Source organism: Sminthopsis crassicaudata, chromosome 2 (assembly GCF_048593235.1).
Source record: "Sminthopsis crassicaudata isolate SCR6 chromosome 2, ASM4859323v1, whole genome shotgun sequence".
In the NCBI taxonomy this organism is placed as follows: domain Eukaryota; kingdom Metazoa; phylum Chordata; class Mammalia; order Dasyuromorphia; family Dasyuridae; genus Sminthopsis; species Sminthopsis crassicaudata.
This window is the reverse complement of record NC_133618.1, coordinates 259,783,291-259,804,940: the sequence shown is the minus strand read 5'-3', so window position 1 is coordinate 259,804,940 and position 21,650 is coordinate 259,783,291. Positions and strand designations below refer to the sequence as shown.

The following is a 21,650-nucleotide window of genomic DNA, read 5'->3' as shown; positions in this document are numbered from 1 at the left end:
CAAGATATTGGGGAGATGTGGTTAGGTAGCATGCTGTCAGGAGAAGAAATAGGATGAAGCTAGGATGGAGAGGAGCCCAAGAGTTCATACTATTAACTAGGCTTCTTAACTAGGCACTAAACTCAATTTATAATACATTTTTATTTATATTTGGGGGTTTTCAATTACCATAATTTATGTTCCCTCCAGAAAGCCATCTTATATAAAACAAATAGTATTTTTTAAAGATAAATTAAAAAAAAAAGATGAAAAAAGTCCGCATAACTGACCAATACAAAAAAATTATAAAAGGTGTGTGACATGCAACATTTGTGGATCTTCATTCTGTGATAAGAGATGGGTGTGGGAGTGTCTTCCCTCTCTTCTTTATAATTTACATTGTTGTTCTCATTTATTTTCTTTATTCTGCTTAATTTACATCAATTCGTTTAGATTTTTCCATATTTATCTGTATTCATTACATTATTTCTTAAAAGACATTTACATTCCATTACATTCATCTACCACAGTATGTTTAGCCATTCCCTAATTGATAGGTATGTATCAATTGTTTGTTATTACCAAAAGTGCTGTTATAAATATTTTTGTGTATTCAGAAACTTCCTTTTTATCAATGGCTTCCTTTGAATATATACTTACTTAATAATAAAATCTCTGGGTCAAAGATTATGGATGTTTTAGTCACTTTGCATAATTCCAGATTGCTTTCAAAAACAAAATGGTTATAGTGTTTCACAGTTCCAACAACAATTTCTTTTTATTTTCTGGAGTACTAATGCTGTTGGTGCCTTCTAAATTTCATCATCCTTTGGCAAATCCTTAGTTGAAGCTCTAGCTAGAACCTGTAGAAGAGAAAAGGAAGAGATACTGCTAGAAAGATACTTTGGGTCCAGTTTTACAAAGGGCATTGAATTCCAGATTACCAAATTGGGATTTTACCCTATAGACTGGAGTTTTTTAAACTGTGGTTCATGATTTCACATAGGGTCTCATAACTGAATGTGGGGTTTGCAAAATTGTAATTTATTATCAGAAAATGTTTGCTTGATATACCTATATGCCTGGGGTCATGTAAAAAGGAGTTATGAGTGGAAAAAGTTTAAGAACAACAAAAGGAGCTATTTTAATTTTTTTTAAGTTAGTTTTTCTTTTTCAGTTTTATTTTCATTTCCAAATTCTTTTCCTTCCCTTTCTCACTCCCTTCCCAATGATAAGACAAGAAAAACAAAACATATCACAAATATTTATAGTCATACACAACAAATTCCTTCGTTAGCCATGATACCTCTACCCCCATCTGAAGAGAAAGAAAATAAAAATGTGCTTCAGTTTGTATTTGGAATCCATATATCATTTCTTAACCTGAAGGTAGATAATATGCTTCATCATGAGCTCTTTGGAACTGTGGTTAGTATTTGTGTTGATTAGAGTTACAAATAGCTGTTTTGAGGAGAGATCAAAATAGAGGTTTAAGAATTCTGGGAAGTATTAATAAGAGAAGAAATCAATGTCCCAGTCTGACCTTTTCCACCTTGTGTTGTAGGCATCCCTGTATGCACGACAGCAGCTCAACCTTCGAGATATAGCCATCATGGTTCTAGCCATAGCTGCCTATCTACCTGCTTGTCGGCCCTATGTGAGGAGATATTTTTGTGCTATTGTCCAGCTCCCCTCTGACTGGATACAGGTGGCTCGGTTTTTCCAGGTATGTCCAAGATAAGATTCTTACCCTTCTTTTGCCCTCATTCTTTTATCTTTTGTCCTTGCTCTCATTGAGTTCTCTCCTCTTTGCCTTAGCTATTATCTATAGCCAGAGATAATTTTTTTACTCTTAGGTCTCCACTATTGACTTTGTTTTTCTCACTTCTTTAGGCAGGATTACCACTCCTTGGCACTTATAAGTAGGAAGGAAATAATAAGCATTTATTAAGCACTTACTATATGTCAGGTAGCACTGGGCTAAGCTCTTTACAAATATTATCTCATTTGATCCTCATAGCCATTCCTGATGTAGATGCTATTATCTTTATATTAAAGTTGAGAACTCTGCTGCAGACAGAGGTTACGAGTCACACAAGTATTAAAAGATCTAAATTCAGGTCTTCCTGAATACTGGCCTAGGGTTCTATGCATTGTGCCACCTAGCTGCATCAATGCTTCTCTTATTTTGTAAGACTTTCTTGTATTGCCCCAGGTTCGTCTTTCTATTATCACTCATTATTTCTACTCTACTAGAAAATCCTTATATTTCCCTAAGATTGTAGCATTTCAGAACTTGAACAATCTTCTCACAGATGAAAAACCTATGGCCCAGAGAGGTAGAACAGTTTGCCCAAGTTCACACAGTTTACCAAACTAGGACCCAGTTTTCTGACTTTCTGGCCAGGTTTCTTTGTCTCAAAATAAAAAAAAAAATCAATTCACCAGCAATCATATCTAAATATAAGCTAACATTTTACTATTTTTCCCCTCTATTTCTCCAGTTCTCTTCCTTCAGACTCACATAGGCTTTATCCTTGGACTGCTGTATTTTCATGATTTTTGTGTTATGTCTTTTTCTGACAAATTGTCCTATGTGATCAATCCATGAAACTTCCCAAGGTCATAAGGAAAGTAGTGATACAGCTAGGACTAGGATCCACTGTATGATACTGGCTCCCTTAAAAACAACAACAGATTCTATTCTGTCTTCATTGAAGCTATAGCATAGAGGATATTCATAGAATGACCTAAAGCCTGCCTCCTTTCTGTCTCAGTGGACCCTTGTTTTCTGCCTTCCTTTTTCCCACTCTGCTTGATGTTCTCCTGACCTGTCAGTTCATTATCCCTTCAATGCTTTAACTCTGTATTTTGACGCACTCTCTCCATTCTCGGTGTATTGGAGTTTGAGGCCAGTCTCGCTTTATCTCTTACTAACAGAGCCTGGCTGAGGATCCCAATAGGAAGCTGGCACCTCTGCCTGCCTGTCTCCGTGCTGCCATGACAGACAAATTTGCCCAGTTTGACGAGTACCAGTTGGCTAAGTACAATCTTCGGAAACACCGGGCTAAGAAAAGTCACCAGCACCCCCGTCGTCCCGTCAGTGACTTTTCTTGCCTACAATGATAGATATAATTTGTTCCCCTTTCCCTTTGTGATTTCCTAGAAAAAATAAGTCAAGAACCATTTGACCTCTGGGGAGATGTAGACTGAGCAATCACTTCCCTAAGAGTTACTAATCACCTGGGAACAAAAGGGGCCAGACAAGTCAGACGGGATCGGGGTGATGTGAGAAGAGAGCATTCTCTTCCTTATACTGGGGAACTAGGTCAGTCAGCAAATAAACATTTATAAAATGCCTACTGCATGCAAAGTGCTGGGGATAAAAATATAAAAAAGAGACAGCCTCTGCCCTCAAAGAACTTACCACCTAATGGGGGAAGACAACCCAAAAGGAAAGTGAGTGAGTAGAAAAGGAAGGTACCCCAAGAGGGCATCATAGAGAAATCCAAAGGAGTGTAGCATCAGTGGGAATTGGTTGGCCTGGGCTGGAAGCTTTGGGGAGCTTTCCAGTTTACCCTGTGGTGACCAAAGCGTAGGATTGAGACTTCACTGCCAGAGAAGGACACCAGGATGCTAAGGATGAGCAATACCCTTATGAGTGTTTTCTTGTCCACTATAGAAGTCAGAAAAGGTGTGCCAAAGGAAGTGGTATAACTCAACTATAATATACAAGACCTTTTATAATCATCAAAAAACGGTGAGTTCCTGATCACAGAATGCCCTGTGGGCAGGGTAATGGGGTAGGATGGGATGCATGTGTCCAGAACTGTTCATAGTGAAATAGGGGAGACATATGTAACAGTATCTTAGGTGATGGTAGTTAGCTGGATTGAGTTTTATTGTATCTTATTTATTTAATATTTTCCCTAGTTACATTTAAAACAAAAAAAAATTTTTCATTTGTTTTTAAATTTTTTGAGTTTTGGGTTCTCTCCCTTATTCCTACCCAAAATTAAGAAACCACATGTGAAGTTATACATAACATTTCCATAAGAATTAAGTTGTGGAGAAAAACAAAACAAAACAGATCTCTTACCCTACTGAAAATAAAAACCCTCAAGAAAAATCAAGTTTAAAAAAAAGAGAGAGAGAAAGAGAATGCTTCAATCTGCATTCAGATACACTCAGTTTCTTCTCTGAATATAGATTTTTCACTGGATTGAGTTTCTAAGTGAATCAAGAATGTGTACTTTTCTTTTCCCTTCATTTTATTCTCTCTTAATATATTCTGTTGCTAGCAGGCGTCAGTAGGTAAGTAGGTCTCATCCACAGTTAGTTTCAATTTTTCTTTCTCTAGATGTGAATGGCACTTTCCATTACATGTCTGTTGGAATTGTCTTGAATTGTTGAAAAGAGCCAAGTCCATCCAGTTGATCATCATATAAATCATCTTGTTCCTGTATACAATGTTCTCTTGGTTCCACTCACTTCATTCTTTTCAGGCTTTTCAGAAATCATCCTGCTGGTCATTTCTTATAGAACAATAATGTTCTTTTATTATATACCATAACTTATTCAGCCATTCTCCTTCCCCCCCCCACCCCGGAGGCTGGGGTTAAGTGACTTGCCCAGGGTCACACAGCTAGGAAGTGTTAAGTGTCTGAGACCAAATTTGAACTTGGGTCCTCCTGAATTCAGGGCTGGTGCTCTATCCACTGCGCCACCTAGCTGCCCCGCTTCCTCCCTTATTTAATAGATTAGACCATCACATGTCAACTCTTCACAACTCTAACATGCACAGAAGAGATACAGTGATAACCAAGTATTTTGATCTTGTAAAGTAACACAGTTTAATAATCATTTCCTTTTGGGGGCAGGATGGGGAGAATAATTAAGGATCCAAGGTATATGAAAAACAGAATGTGTAGGAGAGCTAAAGTTCTCTGTTCTCCCTGAGGCATAGCCATGCATGAAAATAGTCCTTTGGGGCCTTCCATGTATCCTTACAGTTTATGAGAGCTTATCATGCAGAACCAGTGAAAAAGAAACCATCAGATTTTACACTGAAGAAGTTGATACAGAGATTGCATATCCGGGACCCTGTACAGAATGTCAAGGCCCTGCTGGGTTGCAGGTGAGTTAGATAAAGTCCTGATCCCCAAGGCCCACAAACCTGAAGTCACATCAGGGCATTCAGCTCCCCCATAGTCCTTTACTCTTAAATCTGTTTTATCCATGCTGTCAACTCTATGACTTAAGACCTAGTCAATAATGACCAGGCAACTTTGGCTCAAGTGTTTTGCTAATTAGACTGCAGACCCCTTTCTTCCTCAAGTTCATTCCTAGCTACACAATACTAGATATCTGTCATACTAAAAGTATCTTCTGTCTGTCTTCTACCTCATCCCAGGTATCCTTCAGACCTGCAATCATTTGCCCGGAGCCGTCTACCTGGTCCCTGGGATTTCAGCAGAGCTGGGACTCGGATGAAGCTCCCACAGCCAGAGACCTGGGAGCGAGTGCTGAGCCAGAAGGGGAACAAAGCCTCTGTCTGGGAGGGGCTCATTGGTAAAACTAACTTTCCCTATTTAAGTCCCATTTATGGCCCACTCTTCTTTATATATAGTCTGAGCCTTGTAAAGAGTATCTCTTTACAGTTCTCTCTGTGGAAAGTTCCATTACTGAGATAGGGTTGAATTTGCAAGATACACTATCTGGTGGCTGGTTGTGGTCTTCTGGGGCACTTCTGGGGGCTTCCACCTATTCTACAGTAGTACCTGTTGAGGGAAGAATACAGTTAAGCTCTTTCTTAATTAATGCTTTATAATATTTGGCACACACTCCAATCTATGTTCTCTTTATAAAAGTAGGACAAATCTTATGAAAATAGTCATCACATTTGTATTCTCTCAATTTAAAAGAAAGTACTGTTTGAATCCTTTAGGAAGAAATACAACTAACAAGGGCAGATTGTTGTCTGATTTTTATTTTTTATTGTATACATGATAACAAGTTACCTTGTTTTGGATTTCATAGGTTATGTATGCTTTTGGTTAAATTCCCTGAGGAGGAATCACAAATACACAAGTATGGATCTCTGCCAGAACCAACACTTCCTTGGTTTACTGAGAACATAGAATGAAGTAACTAGGTTGTTAAACATGCTGCCTTGATCATTAGGGCTTTGCAATTTCAACTATCCCATCTGCCCAGAGAGATAATAAATTTGCTCCTAAATCTGAGGAGAATTTATTGTTACCTTGGAAATTTTCCCTTCCTGTTTAGGAGGCCTTTCTTCTTGACATATACTTTCTCTTGGCTCCCTTCCTATTGCTTTTCATATCCCATGAGGTCTTGGGAGAGATGAAGCCAGGTTCCTTTCATGTATTTGACTTTGGGAAATACAAATGACTATTTCCATACTAAGTTCACCATAAATCCAGTCTGATAAATGGTATTGACCACCAGCCTATCTATGAAGTAGCTAAATACAGCTGTATCATCTTGGCAGGTCACAGCAAATGGCCCTAACTCCTCTCACTTATGAATCTTTAGGACAAGATAGATACATTTCTTAGTCAAAAAGGAAAAAAATGTTAAAGTTATGTACACTGTCTAGATTACAAGTATGCTTCCTTATCTTGCATTTCTCATATAAAAGCATTTTCTAATAACTTTGGGATTGTTCAGATTTGGCTTTATGTAAAGATTTCTGGAAGAAATTTCAACCAACTACCAGTGATAAGAGCCAAGTGGGTGAGGAAGGGGCAACATACCTCATACCTATGCTTACTTTACTGTAAAAGTACTGTGCATACTTTATCATTAACTTTTACTTAACATTTATTTTATAATTCTGCTTATTATCATGGTATAGTATTTAATATGTCTTAATTTTGTTATATTTTGTAACTTGTATAAAAGTATTATTTTGTATATGCCTTTGTTTTAATTGAAGTGGGTGGCTAGGAGCAAACTCTAACTCTAACCCTAAATTTGCCTCGGGACTCTTGACACCAATTCTAGTTCTAACTCACTTCAATTCTGACCCTAATCCTAACTTTCTGACTCCAATCTTAAGTTTGCCTCATTTGTATTACATAAAAATCATTTCAATTTAGAAGTCTGCAGACCAAAACACTTACATAAATAAAAAACTAAAAATATAAAGTTTCAGTGTGATTAAAGTGCCAGATGTAAAAGTCAACAACACTGAAATAAGACCTTACCTCTGAGACTTGCTACCTATATGACTTAACTTTCCTGACTCTGTTTCTTCATTTGCAAATAGAATAAAATTGTATAAAAATTACTTCTAAGGCACCTTCTACCTTAAATTATTTTTTCATGTGCTTCAATTTCAAAGCATATTCATTGAGTAGAGGCCATATATGAGCCATAAAATTCAATTTAGCCCATATAACTTAAATATATTCCTATTTAGTTTTGGAAACACTATTTCTGGGGAAGACTTGAAGCTAATAAAAAATATGATGACTTTGAAACTTAACATCACTTATGCATTTGTAGGGAGAGAGCATGACTATAGAGCCTGTGCTATCCTTAAGTACATTCAACCTAGTGGCAGCTGTACAGATTATAAAAATAGCAATGTTGGGAAAGCTGCTCTAGGTAGCCTTCTATAAACCTCAATAGGACTTTTTGGCATAGTCAGACAACAGTTGCTGGAGAGTATATTGTAATAGCTTGTTAAGGAAAAACTATTGTAATTTTACTTTGGTTTTTTTTGTCAGAACAATATTTTGCTTTATTATCATGGAAATAGTTGAATGTAAGGTCATGAAACTTAGTAAAACTGTTCCTTTGTTTAAAGGGGAACCTTTTGGATTCTATGAAACATATAATTGCTTTTCTATATTACATATCTCATTTCCACTATCCATGACCATCTGGTCAATATTTCTCATGAAAGATTTCTTGGGATGACTTTATTTTTATTGAAAAAGGTTTTCTTGTCTTTTGGCCTTGGAGGAACTTTTCAGTATCAAAAGAGGATGTTTTGCAAATCTAAATCTAATTTACTATATTTGATTGCTTGCTATCTTGGAGAGAGAAGTAGAGGAGGAGGAGGAGGAAGGGAGAGAGAGAGAGAGAGAGAGAGAGAGAGAGAGAGAGAGAGAGAGAGAGAGAGAGAGAAATTTAGAATGTAGAAAACTACCTTTGCATGTATTTGGAAAAATAAATTGCTATTTTAAATAAATAAAGTTTGGTGATGACAATGCCAAATTTAGTAGAAGTAATGGGATTTATTTTTACTGAACATGACATATCAGAAATTTTCTAAATTATAAATTCCAAACTTCAGGTCAGACTTATTTTTTGGTTCTTACTAAAGCTGTAAGCATATTTTCTTTTCTTTTTTTTTAAAGCATTTTTTTTTAATTAAAGCTTTTTATTTTCAAAACATAAGCATGGATAATTTTTTAACACTAAGCCTCGCAAAACATTGTATTCTAATTTTCCCTCCCTTCCCCCCAACCTTTATCCTAGATGGCAAGTAATCTGTGTTAAACATGGTAAAAATATGTTAAATCCAATATATGCATACATATTTATACAATTATCTAGCTGCACTAGAAAAATCTAATCAAAAAGGAAAATAAAATGAGAAAATAAAATACAAGCAAACAACAAAAAGAGTGAAAATGTAAACATATTTTCAATGTAACAAAATAGTATTTCAAAAATAACTTTTTCTGTCAGTATCTTTCTGTTTGATCCCATTTCTTTCTAAGACCCATCCACTGGAGCTTTTAAACTTAGATTGTAGGGTCCATTCCACTCTGCTCTGTTCTCTCTATCCCTAAATTTAACAAGTAAAACAACCTTTTTTCTCTTTTAGACAGTGGAAAGTTGCCCTATATGGCCATGCTAAGGAACTTATGCAGCCTGCTTCGAGTTGGAATCAGTTCCAGACACCATGAGCGCATCCTGCAGCTGTTGGAGCGCAAGGTATGGAGATACTAGGAGAGCTTTCTGAGCCATGTGGATATTGCAGGGATGGATGGGTGTGGAAATGTGCTGTACCTTGATTTGGGGCAGTATTGCTGAATGGAAGTGGAATTGGAGTCGGGTGTCAATAAGGATTATTTTCTTAGGGAAAAATAGCACTTGGAAAGTCAGTTATTTATGTGGGATTTCATTAAAACTATAACAGATCCATCCTTTAGAAACTAAGATTTATTGGAAAGAATGGTTATATAGCCCCACAGAAAGTGAGTATGTGGAATCAATCACATTTCTTCCTTCCTGTAATTCATTTCTCTCTTCTTATCCCTTTTTTGCCCTACCATTCATCTTGTTCTCTCTTCCCACAGTTTTCTCCTTTCCTCGTCTTTTACATTTCCATTTCTCCCTTTCATCCCAGTTTCTCCCCATCTATCGTAACGCCTCAGTTTCTTTCTCTCTGGTTTTTTTTTTTTTCCCACTCCAGGAATCAGTGATCCGTAGCCGGCAGCTTCCCTTCCGATTTCTTTCTGCCCATACTTCCATCAGTGACCTGGAGCGACAGCTCCGCAAATCTGGTACCATCTGCCCATCATCACCCACAATTCCCCACACTTTCCCCATTTCTGGGGAAGAACAAAGAAAGCACAAGACACAGTTTTAACCCTTGCTTCCATGTCCCAGGAGGACAGAGGGGGTTCAGAAAGCTCTAGCATTCTTGGGGCAGGGGCTGGGGGGGGTGGCACTTGGGAAGGAGTTAGGGAAGTCAGGAAGGCCCAAATGAAAGCGATTTTTTCTCAGATCACTTTGATATCTTTATGTTTCAGGACCAATTCCCCTTAATGTGGTTTTAATGCGGCAATTATTGGAAAGGTTGGGGAAGAAAGGCCAGATACCCAAGCCACAGCAGCATCTGACTAATAAAGACCTTCGGTTTGCAATGTTGGTGCCTGTGCTATATGAACACTTCAAAAGGGAAAAGCTACGACTGAATAAGATTAAGTAAGTGTGTGTGTGCTTTCCTTAGAGCAGAGAGGGTAGGAAAACAGGGGGAGATAAAAGAGACACTGGGGATACCATTCTCTGTGTAAAGATATAGTCATGCTCATTAATATGCTTACTGGTATACATCTCCCTGGTCCATATTTTTCTTTGGCCCTGGAAATTTTGCATTTAAATGTACTCTATAAAGGATAAATTTAAAACCTTATAGCCAATTCCTATCTTCATTTTTGTCTCTATTCCTGTTTATTCTCTTCTCAGTAAATGACTAGTTTAAATTACCTGTAGGATAAAATATAAATTGCTTTTAAAAAATCCTTTAAAGTCTTCATAACCTTTAGAGATTTATTGGATATTATTTCTCTTCATATGGTAGCTAAGTGGCAAAATAGATAAAAGTTCTGGGCCTAGAGAGACTCATCTTTATGAATTCAAATCCAACCTCAGACAGTTACTAGCAATGTGACCCTGGGTGTACCTCAGTTTGCTCATCTGTAAAATGAGCTGGTGAAGGAAATGGCAAACCATTCCAGTATCTTTGCAAAAAAAAAAAAACCAAAACAAAAAAATCCAAATGGGGCCACAAAGAATTAGACTAGACAGAACAACCACAACAAAATGTCTTTTCATATACTCTTGTATGAGAGTATATATAACATAGTATATATAACATACTCATATAAAAATAAGATATTATTACATATATAAATTATAATTCATTATGCACTCATTACAATATAATAAACAATATTATAATAAACTTTAGTAAGCACTCAACACTCATAGTATAATAAAACATAAATATATTCTATTATATAAATAATTATAATAAAACATAAAAAGTTCAGTCAAAAATATGGCATACCATTTTCATTCTTCCCATTGGCTTCTTAAATTTGCTAATCTTCAAGAACTCAGCTTACAAGAGTTGCCTTCTAATGACACTTTTCTTCTCCCTCAAAATCAGCTTATGTGTGTTTTGTAAGTACCCAAATTTTACAAGCATATACAGGGCAGATATATCAGACATGTAGACCTACAATGCTCTCTAGTGCTGCCCAAACCAGATCAAAATGTAATTTGGAAACATTTAAGAAATTAAAAATATGATACAACATAGATATTAATTTGTAATTTTCTAAGTCAGTATGCAGCCTATATGTTTCGTGACTTTTTTTTTTTTTTTTTGAGGTTGGGGTTAAGTGACTTGCCCAGGGTCACACAGCTAGGAAGTGTTAAGTGTCTGAGACCAGATTTGAACTCTGGTCCTCCTGAATTCAAGGCTGGTGCTCTATCCACTGCGCCACCTAGCTGCCCCAGCCTACGTGTTTCTATTTGAGTTTGACACCATTGATATAGTGGATAGAGATCTTGCCTCTTATGTCTTCAAGTCATTGAACCTCTCAGTGTTGTAGCAGCTAAGACTATATGGGAAATAAGGCTAATCTTTACTAATAGAGAAAGTTCCTCATCAGAAACCCTACCTTAAAGAAATTACTTATCAGTCACATCTGTAATATCCTCTATCCTTCCACCTCACCCCTTTGGCCATTTTCCTTTCCTCCCATAGTATCCCAAGTGCCTAGCACAGTTCCTGGAACATAGTTGGTGCTTATTTAAAACTTGCTGATTTAACTAGGCATCTATTGTGTCTATACTTTGGATGTTGTTTCTCTCTGGCTATTTGCCTCAACCTTTGAAGGCCTCTATCAGTCCTTGTTCCAGTTTGGTTTGGGGTCTTATTTTTTAAGACATCTTGTGACTTTGATTCTATTTCTCCTTTTCCTCTTATCTATATGAATACTCAGTTTTGCCTTTGCCCTTTTTCCTAGTTCTCTTAATTTTCCTAAGTAAATGGAATTATCTCGCTGCATGAAATGAGCTTTTTTTTTTTTTTTTTAATAATTTTTATTATATATATTTTTTATAATATTATCCCTTGTATTCATTTTTCCAAATTATCCCCCCCCCTCCCTCTACTCCCTCCCCCCGATGACAGGCAATCCCATACATTTTACATGTGTTACAATATAGTCTAGATACAATACATGTGTGTAAATACCATTTTCTTGTTGCACAATAAGCATTAGATTCCGAAGGTACATGTAACCTGGGCAGACAGATATTAGTGCTAACAATTTACATTCACTTCCCAGTGTTTCTTCTCTGGGTGTAGCTACCTCTGTCCATCATTGATCAACTGGAAGTGAGTTGGCTCTTCTTTATGTTGAAGATTTCCACTTCCATCAGAATACATCCTCATACAGTATTGTTGTTGAAGTGTACAGTGATCTTCTGGTTCTGCTCATGAAATGAGCTTTTTAAAGGCAGCTAGGTAGACTTGCAGTTAAGAAGACCCAAATTCAAATGCTGCCTGAAGCCCTCACTATATGACTCTGAGCGAATTTAACCATTCTATACCTCAGTTTATTGTAAAGGATCATAATAACTTATGTTATTTGTTTATTTGTAAATTTGTACAATTTTACAATTGTACAAATTATTTTTTGTAATATTTGTAAATATTTATTTTTTATTTGTAAAATAGGGATCATAATAATACTTGTCAAAAAATAACAACACTCATATGGCTGTTGAAAAGATAAAATGAGATAATGGGTAAAGTGCTTTGCAAACCTTAAGAGTTGTATAGATGCTAGCCATATTATTATTGCTATCCAAGCATAATAGAGCACATGTGATTTGTGATAGAAAGCTTGGAAGAATCCTTTCTTTTTTATCCATGAAAATGTTTTGGGAGTTTGGAGAGAAGGCTGAGAGAGCCTTGATTAGCACTCCTGCCTCAATGGGTTGCTATGCAGGTGAGGAGCCAGAGAGAGGATCTCTGAAAGACCCTCTTATCTTTCCTCAAAAAAGTAAGGAATAAACTTTGGGATATCTTTCTGGGGTCTTTTTGTCCCTCTCCTTTAGCCAGTGGAAGCAAGACTGGGAGATGATGAAGCGCTACCAACAGGCCTTGGAAACAGCTATGAATCTATCTGTGCAACATAACTTACCCCCATTACCTGGTCGCACCCTGATAGTCTGCAGTCCTGGCCGACCCCAAGAAGACAAAAGGGTAAACACAAAGGGAGGATATAGAATATAATGGGACTGTGCTAAAAGGAGGAGTTGGAAGTTAGAGGGGGTGCTAGAGATCCTTGTGATCCCTAGATCTGACTGTCCCTAATAAGTAACCCAAAGCAATCTGCCCTTTGTTCCTAAATTTTCTAAGTGCTTGAGTTTGGCCACTAGGAATGAGCTGTGCTGCTTATGAACAGGAAATCCTGTTGTGTGTTTTCCAGCCTCATTTGTTATGATTTATTAATCATATTTATTATCAATAATCATTATTGTTATTTATTTTTGTAATTATATTTATTATTGTACATAATTTTAATTATGTGATATTATATTATAATATATCCCAAAATAATAATTATAATGAATATTAATAAATATACCATGTTTGTATGTGAAAGAAGAACTGGGGCACAGTGGCTAACAATACAAGACTTGGAATCAGGAAGACCTGGGTGGGAGGCTAAAAGTCTTCTTTCTGAGAATGTGGCTTGATCATGATGAGCCTCAAACACTTCAACAATCTTGATAGAGGAATCCATCTCCTCTCAGATCACTCTGGTTGTTTTTTTCCTTCATGAACTGGGTCACCCTAAACCCCAATGCAGGGTACAAGGACATGGACTTTATTCCTTAAGGGCAATAATTCATCTAGATTAGATTGTTTACATCCTGAACAGAAGTAAAGTCTCCTCTTTGGGGTGAAGTCCCGCCCAAGATCAAGGAACATGTTTCCTAAGGATTAGGGCAATTTCATCTATCAATCTTATCTTTTACAGACTGACTGACCTACAAGGGCTGGTCCTTGAATAAGGAAATAAAAAGCCTAGAAACTAATTAATAATAGGTTATTAGCATAATAGAAAATAATTTCTCTCAGGTTAGTATTCTAAAGAATCATCTGAGGAATGTTGCCCCTTCAAAAATCATCAGAGGGATGGCCAGAACACTGTTTATGGACACTAAGGTCACTTTCTCAAACAATATCCCTTAGGAGGTACCCTCTTTCAATAGATGCCTGGGGAAAGTAGTTCAAACTTCTAGACCATGTGGAGTATATTTGGTTATTTTTTCTATTAATAGAAATTTAATTTTGACTTTCACTGACAAATAATAGATATTATATAATGTATATTTATTTACACATATGCCTATATAAATATATAGGTATCTATGTAAATATCTACACAGATAGATATAGATATGTAGATATGAACAAAGATATAAAAGAAATTTAAAAAGATAAGCATGCATCCTGAAATGTCCTCCATCCTGTACAATCCCAACATATCATAAATGATCTGAAACTTCTATTATCTGCCAAATGTTATCTTTTCCTGAAGTTATGTGTCTTAATTTCAACATAGATGTCACTTTTTCCTAGTTTTCCTGATCCTTTTTGGATTTCTTGACTGGGTATATACAATATGAATATGTTACTTGCGAATATCTTTAAATGTGTGTTGATTCCATATTATTTGTCAAGATATATCATGGTGTTTTTTTTCCTACTTCCCCCCCCCCCCAGGCTGGGGTTAAGTGACTTGCCCAGGGTCACACAGCTAGGAAGTGTTAAGTGTCTGAACCCAAATTTGAACTCGGGTCCTCCTGAATTCAAGGCTGGTGCTCTATCCACTGCGCCACCTAGCTGCCCCCGTTTTTTCCTACTTTTTAACTCTTCATCATTTCATGCCTTTTTGTGCTGCTTTGAATTCTCCATAGTCACCATTATAGTAGGAGTCTTTTTTAAAGTTGGGAGTTAGCATCCTTCCTATTCCTCTGTTCATTCAAATAGAATCATGTGCTACTTTTGGTGGCAATGGTGATGGCCCGTGCTGAGCAGGCTGAGCTTTTACTTTGTAAAAGGTGTATTTTGAAAAAAGCTATGATTTATCCAGAAGAGGGCATCCTGAAGACTGCAACTGACCTCAAGATCCAGATAGAGGTGAGGCTAACTACTCTGCTGGGTAGAGTTTATGGAGGGGGATTTAAGCAGTTAAGCAAAGGCCTGGGCCAAATCTGGATATATTGTACAGGATAGATAAAGGAGATAGACCTAAGGATAATCTGAACAGATGGGCACAAGGATAGATGAATCAGTGAATCTGAAATAGCTTTTATGGGTACAAATGGATAGCATGATATGTACCTACAAGTGTCATCAGTGACCAATCTGTTCATTCTTCAACTCTGATCCTGTTTGTCCCAGGAAATGGCTGAAGAGAAATCAGAATCAATATCAAATCATCATCCATTTGCTATATACATGCTGGATATGGTTGCTAGGCGGGTGCCAGTAAGTAACTCAGCCAAAGTGAACACTTCTCTCCAAGTCCAAACTTCTTAACTCATGTTATTGAGTTTCCATCTTCTTGACCCCTGTATTATAACTCCAGCTCTTCTACATCTCTCCTTTAAACTCAAATGTATGCTATCCTTCAATACTTCCAATATCAATTCTTTTCCTACCTTATCCCTTTCCTATATATGTTCTCAAGTGGGATGTTAGCTATATTACTCTTAAGGAAGCAGTATATTTGGATTTCCCTTCTCAGCCAAGTTTCCTCTAATCCCCAAGCTCTTCTTACACCTTATCAATTCTCCTACATCCCCAAAAAAATTCCTCAAACTTTTTCTGGTATGAGCTTCTACTGCTTTTTCTACAGATAGACACGGTTATCTTTGTTGGTAACACTATGGAGGACCCTGAGTTTATGTCTGCTAAGCAATTCTTCTGGCAGCGTGTGAATCCCAAATGCCTTTTTGTTGGAATTGATTTAACTGGGATGCATTCTGGGTAAGGCTCTGTTTTTCCTCTTCACAGCCTTTTTTCCCTTGATGCAAGGAGGAGATAATTTATTATTACTTGTCATAGATCCTACTATTTCCACATGCGTCTTTTCTTAACTCAGCCCTCTATCCAATGACCTCACTCGCAACTCCCAAACTCTGCCTTCTACCCTTGTCCCAACACAGGTTTAAAAAAATGTTGTGTTTTTTCCCCCTGGGGTCTGCATGTCAATATTGGACCATGACCTGGGCCCAGGCAGTCTCAGTTTCACCTTGCATATCCTTTCCTGCAGGTAGAAAGAAGTGTCCTGGTATGTAAGAATATACCTTTCTCTGATTCTGTAGTATAGAGCAGCACCACCCCCTCCTGCCACATCAGCTTGCACTCAAGGATTGAGTTCCCTTATTGTAGCTGCTGCCTCAGGTTCTTGTAGTGATACTGTAGGATAGCTCTGTTTCTGGGAATAATTCTGTACCTCGAATAGTATAGCTCATGAAGGCCAACCAGTGAATTTCCCATTAATAATTAGTCAATAGATTAAATTAGTTCATATCTAAGACATTTACTCAAATGCATAATAAGAATAATAATTATAAGTCATGCCCCCCCAGGGGTAAATTCCCCACAGACACACCATGTCCATTGGAATAGTAGGCTCAAACTTTTAGTTAGTAAAAAGCAGCTCACAATTCCTAGTACTTCTATACCTGAAAGAACTCTCTTTATTCATGGAGTGCTCTCCTAAATCTTTCTTTTTATTTTTTCTGGACAAAGGTCAAACTTTTTTTTTATTAAGCACATTTAGGTCATGAACAATATCTGTACAATTTAACAATTTCAATAAGCTGTTCAGACACAAACTTATTTCAAACAGATAATTGGCAAGCATAATTAATTATAAGTTAGAAGTAGACTATCTCAATGCTTTGAAACATTAATATAGCAGTAATGTACAATTGCTTGATTATGGTTAGCAAAACCAAAATCCAGAGTACAGCTATTCTGAATCTCCAAAGTCAGTTTCCTTGGGTGCCAAAGATAAAGTCCACCTGTGGTTTAATAAGCACAATCCAAAAGTTGTGTGCATGTTCAAACATTGTGATCTCCCAAGGAAAATGAGGAATTTCCATTGTACACAAGCATAAAAAGGATACTGCTCTCTGAGAAACCTAAATCTTTCCAAGGCAGATTGTGTGGTTGGGTTGCCAGGGTCTGTTTCCGTCTGGCCCTTTGAAGCTGCTTTTCCCTTAGGAAACAATCCTATATGCATGTATGTCTATCTGGAGTAGTGTGTCTCCCCATAGCCTCCATATTCCCTACTGGTCCAGCAGCTCCTCTTCAAAGCAGTGTGTCTAATGTGGAGGGAGAGAGAACAGAAAAATTCCCTCCCTACCTCCTGCATGGAATTTACTCTACAGCTTGTTCCTACCTTACAAAGTCTCTGAACTCTGACAGCCATCCAAAGGTTTAGCTAGTTAGAGCCTGAGGGATGGCTAATTAGTTTGCTGAGCCAATCAAGTTTTTCTCTTCTTAACCCAATCAGAAAGATGTTCTCACCTAATAAAAAGACCATAATATAAACACATCCGATTTACACATTAAATAACCTCATCCTGTCTGCCTACATTCTACCTGATATCAATTGAGCTCGAAGTAAGGAATCCCATGTCTCCTCCCTTTACAGTAGTTTTATAGAAAGTACATGCAGAGGTGCATGAGACTCCTACCAAAAGTACTGCAACAATTTTGACAAGTTTTCTGCATTGAAAGCCTGCGTTGATGGGATACTCACTCTGAATGCAATCCTAACTAATTTTGCCTGGTTTTTCCTTTTTTGGTCCATATTATATCACTATCTCTCTTTTCCCCCCTTCCAGTTCACTCAGTATGAACCCCAATGATGTCATCCTCACAGGCTGCACCGATGGAATACTGAAGTGAGCTCTGGGTGTGGGGTGGGGGGGAGTTAAGGGGAATTAAAAAGACTTCCGAAGTATAGTGGCTTACATTCCTTTCCCCATCCCAATTAAACCCCAGATCCTTTTTATAAAATTTTCAGCCTTGTCTAAGTTCATTTTTCTTCAGCCTCAATTTTTTTGTCCATTTTCTTTCCTCTGAACTCCAACTACCACCATCTTAAACTATTCCCTTTTTACCATTATCTTTAAATCTTAATCAAAGTCCCCTTTTTGAAAGAAGTACTGTGCTGTGCAGACCTGACCATTCACTCAAATAACCCTAATTCCTTTTTCCTTTACTCACAACCATATTATCTGAAGCATGAATTTGTTAATGATTATGACAAGATACCCATATGCTCTTTTAAGCTGGGAACAATAGGCTATATCCTTTTAGTTATTGTTGATCTTATGATTATGTATCTTAGGTTTATTTCAGAGCGTGGAATGTCTCGTCTCCTGGAACATGTGGGCCAAATGGACAAAATATTCAAGATCCCACCCCAGAGAGGGGAGGCACAGACTTTCCCTGATAGGCTATTAGAGGAGAGGGTCCCAGGCCCTCTGACCCCTGTTCCCCAGCAAAGGTCAGTCTGGGTAGGATGAACTGGGAAGATCAAATAGGTTCTGGTGCATGAAGGGATCTGTGGAAGTGATGCATTTTCTCATACATAGTTATAGCTCCTCATTTCTGGGTAGGGGTAAACCCCTTCAATAAGGTTCAAGAGTAAGGTTCCTATCAAATCCCTCCTTTTCCCCATGCTATACATCTCTGCTGAGAGTTTAAGATATAGAGAAAGTATAAATACTGGGAAGGACAGGGGAGGTTTATATCCTGTTTCCAAAGCCAAGGGTGATGAATGAGTGATTCCCAAAAGAACTATTCTTTGGCTTCTCTTATAACTAGTAAGTGATGTCTCTGGATCCCAGGTCTGCTTCTAAGGCTAGGGCCCTAGTGATGCCTTTGGGAGTTGGGTGTGGGATATCCTCAAGCTGAGCTGTGCTGAGCCCTGTCACCCGTTCTGCCTTCAGCTGGCGCAGCATCCGTGTTTTCATCTCATCTACTTTCCGGGATATGCATGGGGAACGGGACCTTTTGCTACGTTCAGTGCTACCTGCCCTGCAGGCCCGTGCAGCTCCTCACCACATCAATGTACGTGGCATTGACTTGCGCTGGGGTGTCACTGAGGAAGAGACCCGAAAAGACAGGTAAGTGCAGTGGGATAAGAGAAATGGATGGTGATGTGGTCTTAGAATATCAAAAACACAGAGGCTACTGAGGGGTTTTAGAGGAGATCCGTATGAATGGGGCTGGTGGATTGGAAAAGGTGGGAGGCAAAGAATCAGGGCATGAACGTTTTAGGGTATTTTGGAGTTGGTACATTTAGAGATGTGAGACAAAATAGGTGGGATAGGGATTTGGAGGTATTGAAGAAATTTGGGTGCTCTTATCTATTCTTATAATTTAACTTCAGAGTTACCATCCCACAATTAGTTCCATCCCTAGCTCATTTTTTGTCTTCCCCTGATGGTTCTTGTTCCATAGCCATCATTTAACACTGCTACTTATTCTCATATATTAATTTTTTTCTTCTCTTTCCACTCCACCTAATAATTCTCCTCTCCCTTTTTTTTCTCTGTAGACAATTGGAATTGTGCTTAGGGGAAGTGGAAAACTCACAACTCTTTGTGGGGATCCTGGGCTCCCGCTATGGCTATGTCCCTCCCGACTACAATCTCCCTGACCATCCACACTTCTGTTGGGTGAGGCAGCTAGAGAAAGGGGAGGGCACAGGGAGCAATCAAAAAGTATGGGAACTGGGCCAGTGAGGAGTAGTCAGGTCTTGCTGGACTCATAGTTTCACAGATTGAGAGTAAAAAGGAACCATACAGGTCCAACCCCCTCATTTTTACAGATGAGAAAATGGAGATTAATTGATTTAAGTGACTAGCTTAAAGTTATTCAAGTAATAACTGGCAGAGTATAGACTTGAACCCAGGTCTCCTGATTTTGAGACACAGTACTCTGTTATATTATATTCCCTTTTCTGTGGACTTTATATGGGTGATAGAGAGCTAAGACCAGGATGAAGGGCACATTTGGGAAGGGAGGTACATGTTAGAATGAAGGTTTCCTCTTAAGGATTATATGGATCCATTGGCTTTTTTTTTTTCCTCCCCCTCTATAGAGCAAGATTATTAAAGGGATATGGGAACCTCTTAGACTCTAGAATAAAGCTTTGAGAAAGGGAAGCATCCACTGACCCATCATGAAGCCTTTTCTCTTCCCATCTCTCAGGCAAAGGATTATCCATCTGGACGTTCTGTGACTGAGATGGAGGTGATGCAGTTTTTAAGTAGAGGTTTCCGCCACCAGTCCTTCTCCCCAGCTCTCATCTACCTGAGAGACTCCAACTTCCTCAGGTACCTTGTCTGCTTCCCAGAAGCCTGAGCCTTGATCTTTGGGTACTGCCCCTTGCTCCCACCCATAGCATGTCTCGAGCACTATCCCCTCCTGATCACCCCATACCTTCCTGACTGTGATGCTAGAAAAAGCATTATAAGGGCAGGAAGAGCACAGGGCTTCTTTTTGTAGGCTCAGGATAGCTTTGGATTGGTAGATAGCATATTTCAAAGCATAGTGATGTTTTGTGGGCTCTTTACCCTCTCTGGTAGGAAGCAGAACCTAGTCTTATAATTTGGGGTGGGGTATGTGTCTGGTTGGCCAGCTCTGTGCCAGATGCCTGGAAAACTGACTTTGCCTCTGAGTCAGAAGAGGCTGCGGAGCGAATCTCAGAACTGAAGAGCTTCCTGGACAAGCAGGAAGGTGTTACCTGCCACAGGTAAGATGGAAGAGGCAGCACTTGCTGTGGATTGGGGGTAAAGATTATAAGACTACCGTGTGGGTACTGTGGAATTAGGATTGGGGATTGGGCTCTGAGACTGTGCCTTCTGTCCGTAGGTACTCTTGTGTATGGGGAGGGGTGGCCGCAGGCCGGCCATATGTGAAGGGACTGGAAGAGTTTGGGCAGATGGTATTACAGCATGTGTGGGAGCTGCTCCAGAGGCTCTACCTCCAGGTCAGTGGCGATTGCTGGGAGGGGTCAGGGGTACCTCTGAGAGGACAAACACCATGCACATTGAAGTGGGAGATAGTTCTGCCCTTCCCCCAGAGATTCTCTTCTCCATGTGCATCCTAGCCAGAGTCAGGACTGGAAGAGACCACATCCATTCAGAATGATGACACTATACAATCAGCCTTTCAGCAGCTACAGTGTCCACCTTGTCCAGCTCGGCCCAGTCTCCTGAAGGACACTATCCAGCAGCTACAGCAACGCAGTGGGAGTCTGTGCCTAGTGACCGGGAAACCTGGACAGGGCAAGACAGCCTTCCTGGTACAGACAGGATTGAGGATGAGCAGAAGGGGGTAATGGATATATGCATTCTGGGGCAAGATTGGCTATAGCTTCTCCTCTCCTTCCTCACACAGTCATCCCTAGTATCAGCTTTGCAAGCTCCTTCTGGGGTCACCATGGGCTCCCATGTATTCTTCCACTTCGTTGGAGCCCGTCCTGATCAAAGCTATGTCCTCACCTTGCTCAGACGCCTTTGTACTCACCTGCACCATCAGCTTCAGTGTTCTAGGCCTTTCCCAACTACCTACCGGTAAGCATCCTTCTGAGGCATTTCTCCACCCTCCTGGACCATAGGATTGTAGATTTAGAGCTAAAGGAAATATTAGGAGTCATCCAATTCCTTCATTATATAGATGAGGAAACTGAGGTCCCCAGATGTTAAGTGATTTGCTCCAAGTAGCACAAATGGGAATTTGAACTCAGGCCCAGAATTCTTTCTCTTTGCATGGATAG

The 21,650-nt window shown here is 38.7% G+C and overlaps 1 protein-coding gene across 6 annotated transcripts in view; it reads left to right on the top strand.

Annotated features, from left to right (window-relative positions):
- Window positions 1-21,650, top strand: part of TEP1 (telomerase associated protein 1) — a 56,485-nt gene that overhangs the window by 12,030 nt on the left and 22,805 nt on the right. For all 6 annotated transcript variants that reach the window (XM_074289132.1, XM_074289131.1, XM_074289136.1 and 3 more), the window contains 21 exons: window positions 1,544-1,705; window positions 2,920-3,078; window positions 3,662-3,739; window positions 4,992-5,116; window positions 5,393-5,550; window positions 8,846-8,955; window positions 9,437-9,527; window positions 9,777-9,951; window positions 12,883-13,030; window positions 14,828-14,977; window positions 15,242-15,328; window positions 15,699-15,829; window positions 17,701-17,760; window positions 18,210-18,368; window positions 18,814-18,990; window positions 19,425-19,545; window positions 20,081-20,205; window positions 20,511-20,624; window positions 20,744-20,861; window positions 20,982-21,176; window positions 21,272-21,447. In XM_074289132.1, the coding sequence (XP_074145233.1) occupies window positions 1,544-1,705; window positions 2,920-3,078; window positions 3,662-3,739; window positions 4,992-5,116; window positions 5,393-5,550; window positions 8,846-8,955; window positions 9,437-9,527; window positions 9,777-9,951; window positions 12,883-13,030; window positions 14,828-14,977; window positions 15,242-15,328; window positions 15,699-15,829; window positions 17,701-17,760; window positions 18,210-18,368; window positions 18,814-18,990; window positions 19,425-19,545; window positions 20,081-20,205; window positions 20,511-20,624; window positions 20,744-20,861; window positions 20,982-21,176; window positions 21,272-21,447 (2,819 nt within the window). The remainder of the gene's footprint in view (window positions 1-1,543; window positions 1,706-2,919; window positions 3,079-3,661; window positions 3,740-4,991; window positions 5,117-5,392; window positions 5,551-8,845; window positions 8,956-9,436; window positions 9,528-9,776; window positions 9,952-12,882; window positions 13,031-14,827; window positions 14,978-15,241; window positions 15,329-15,698; window positions 15,830-17,700; window positions 17,761-18,209; window positions 18,369-18,813; window positions 18,991-19,424; window positions 19,546-20,080; window positions 20,206-20,510; window positions 20,625-20,743; window positions 20,862-20,981; window positions 21,177-21,271; window positions 21,448-21,650) is intronic.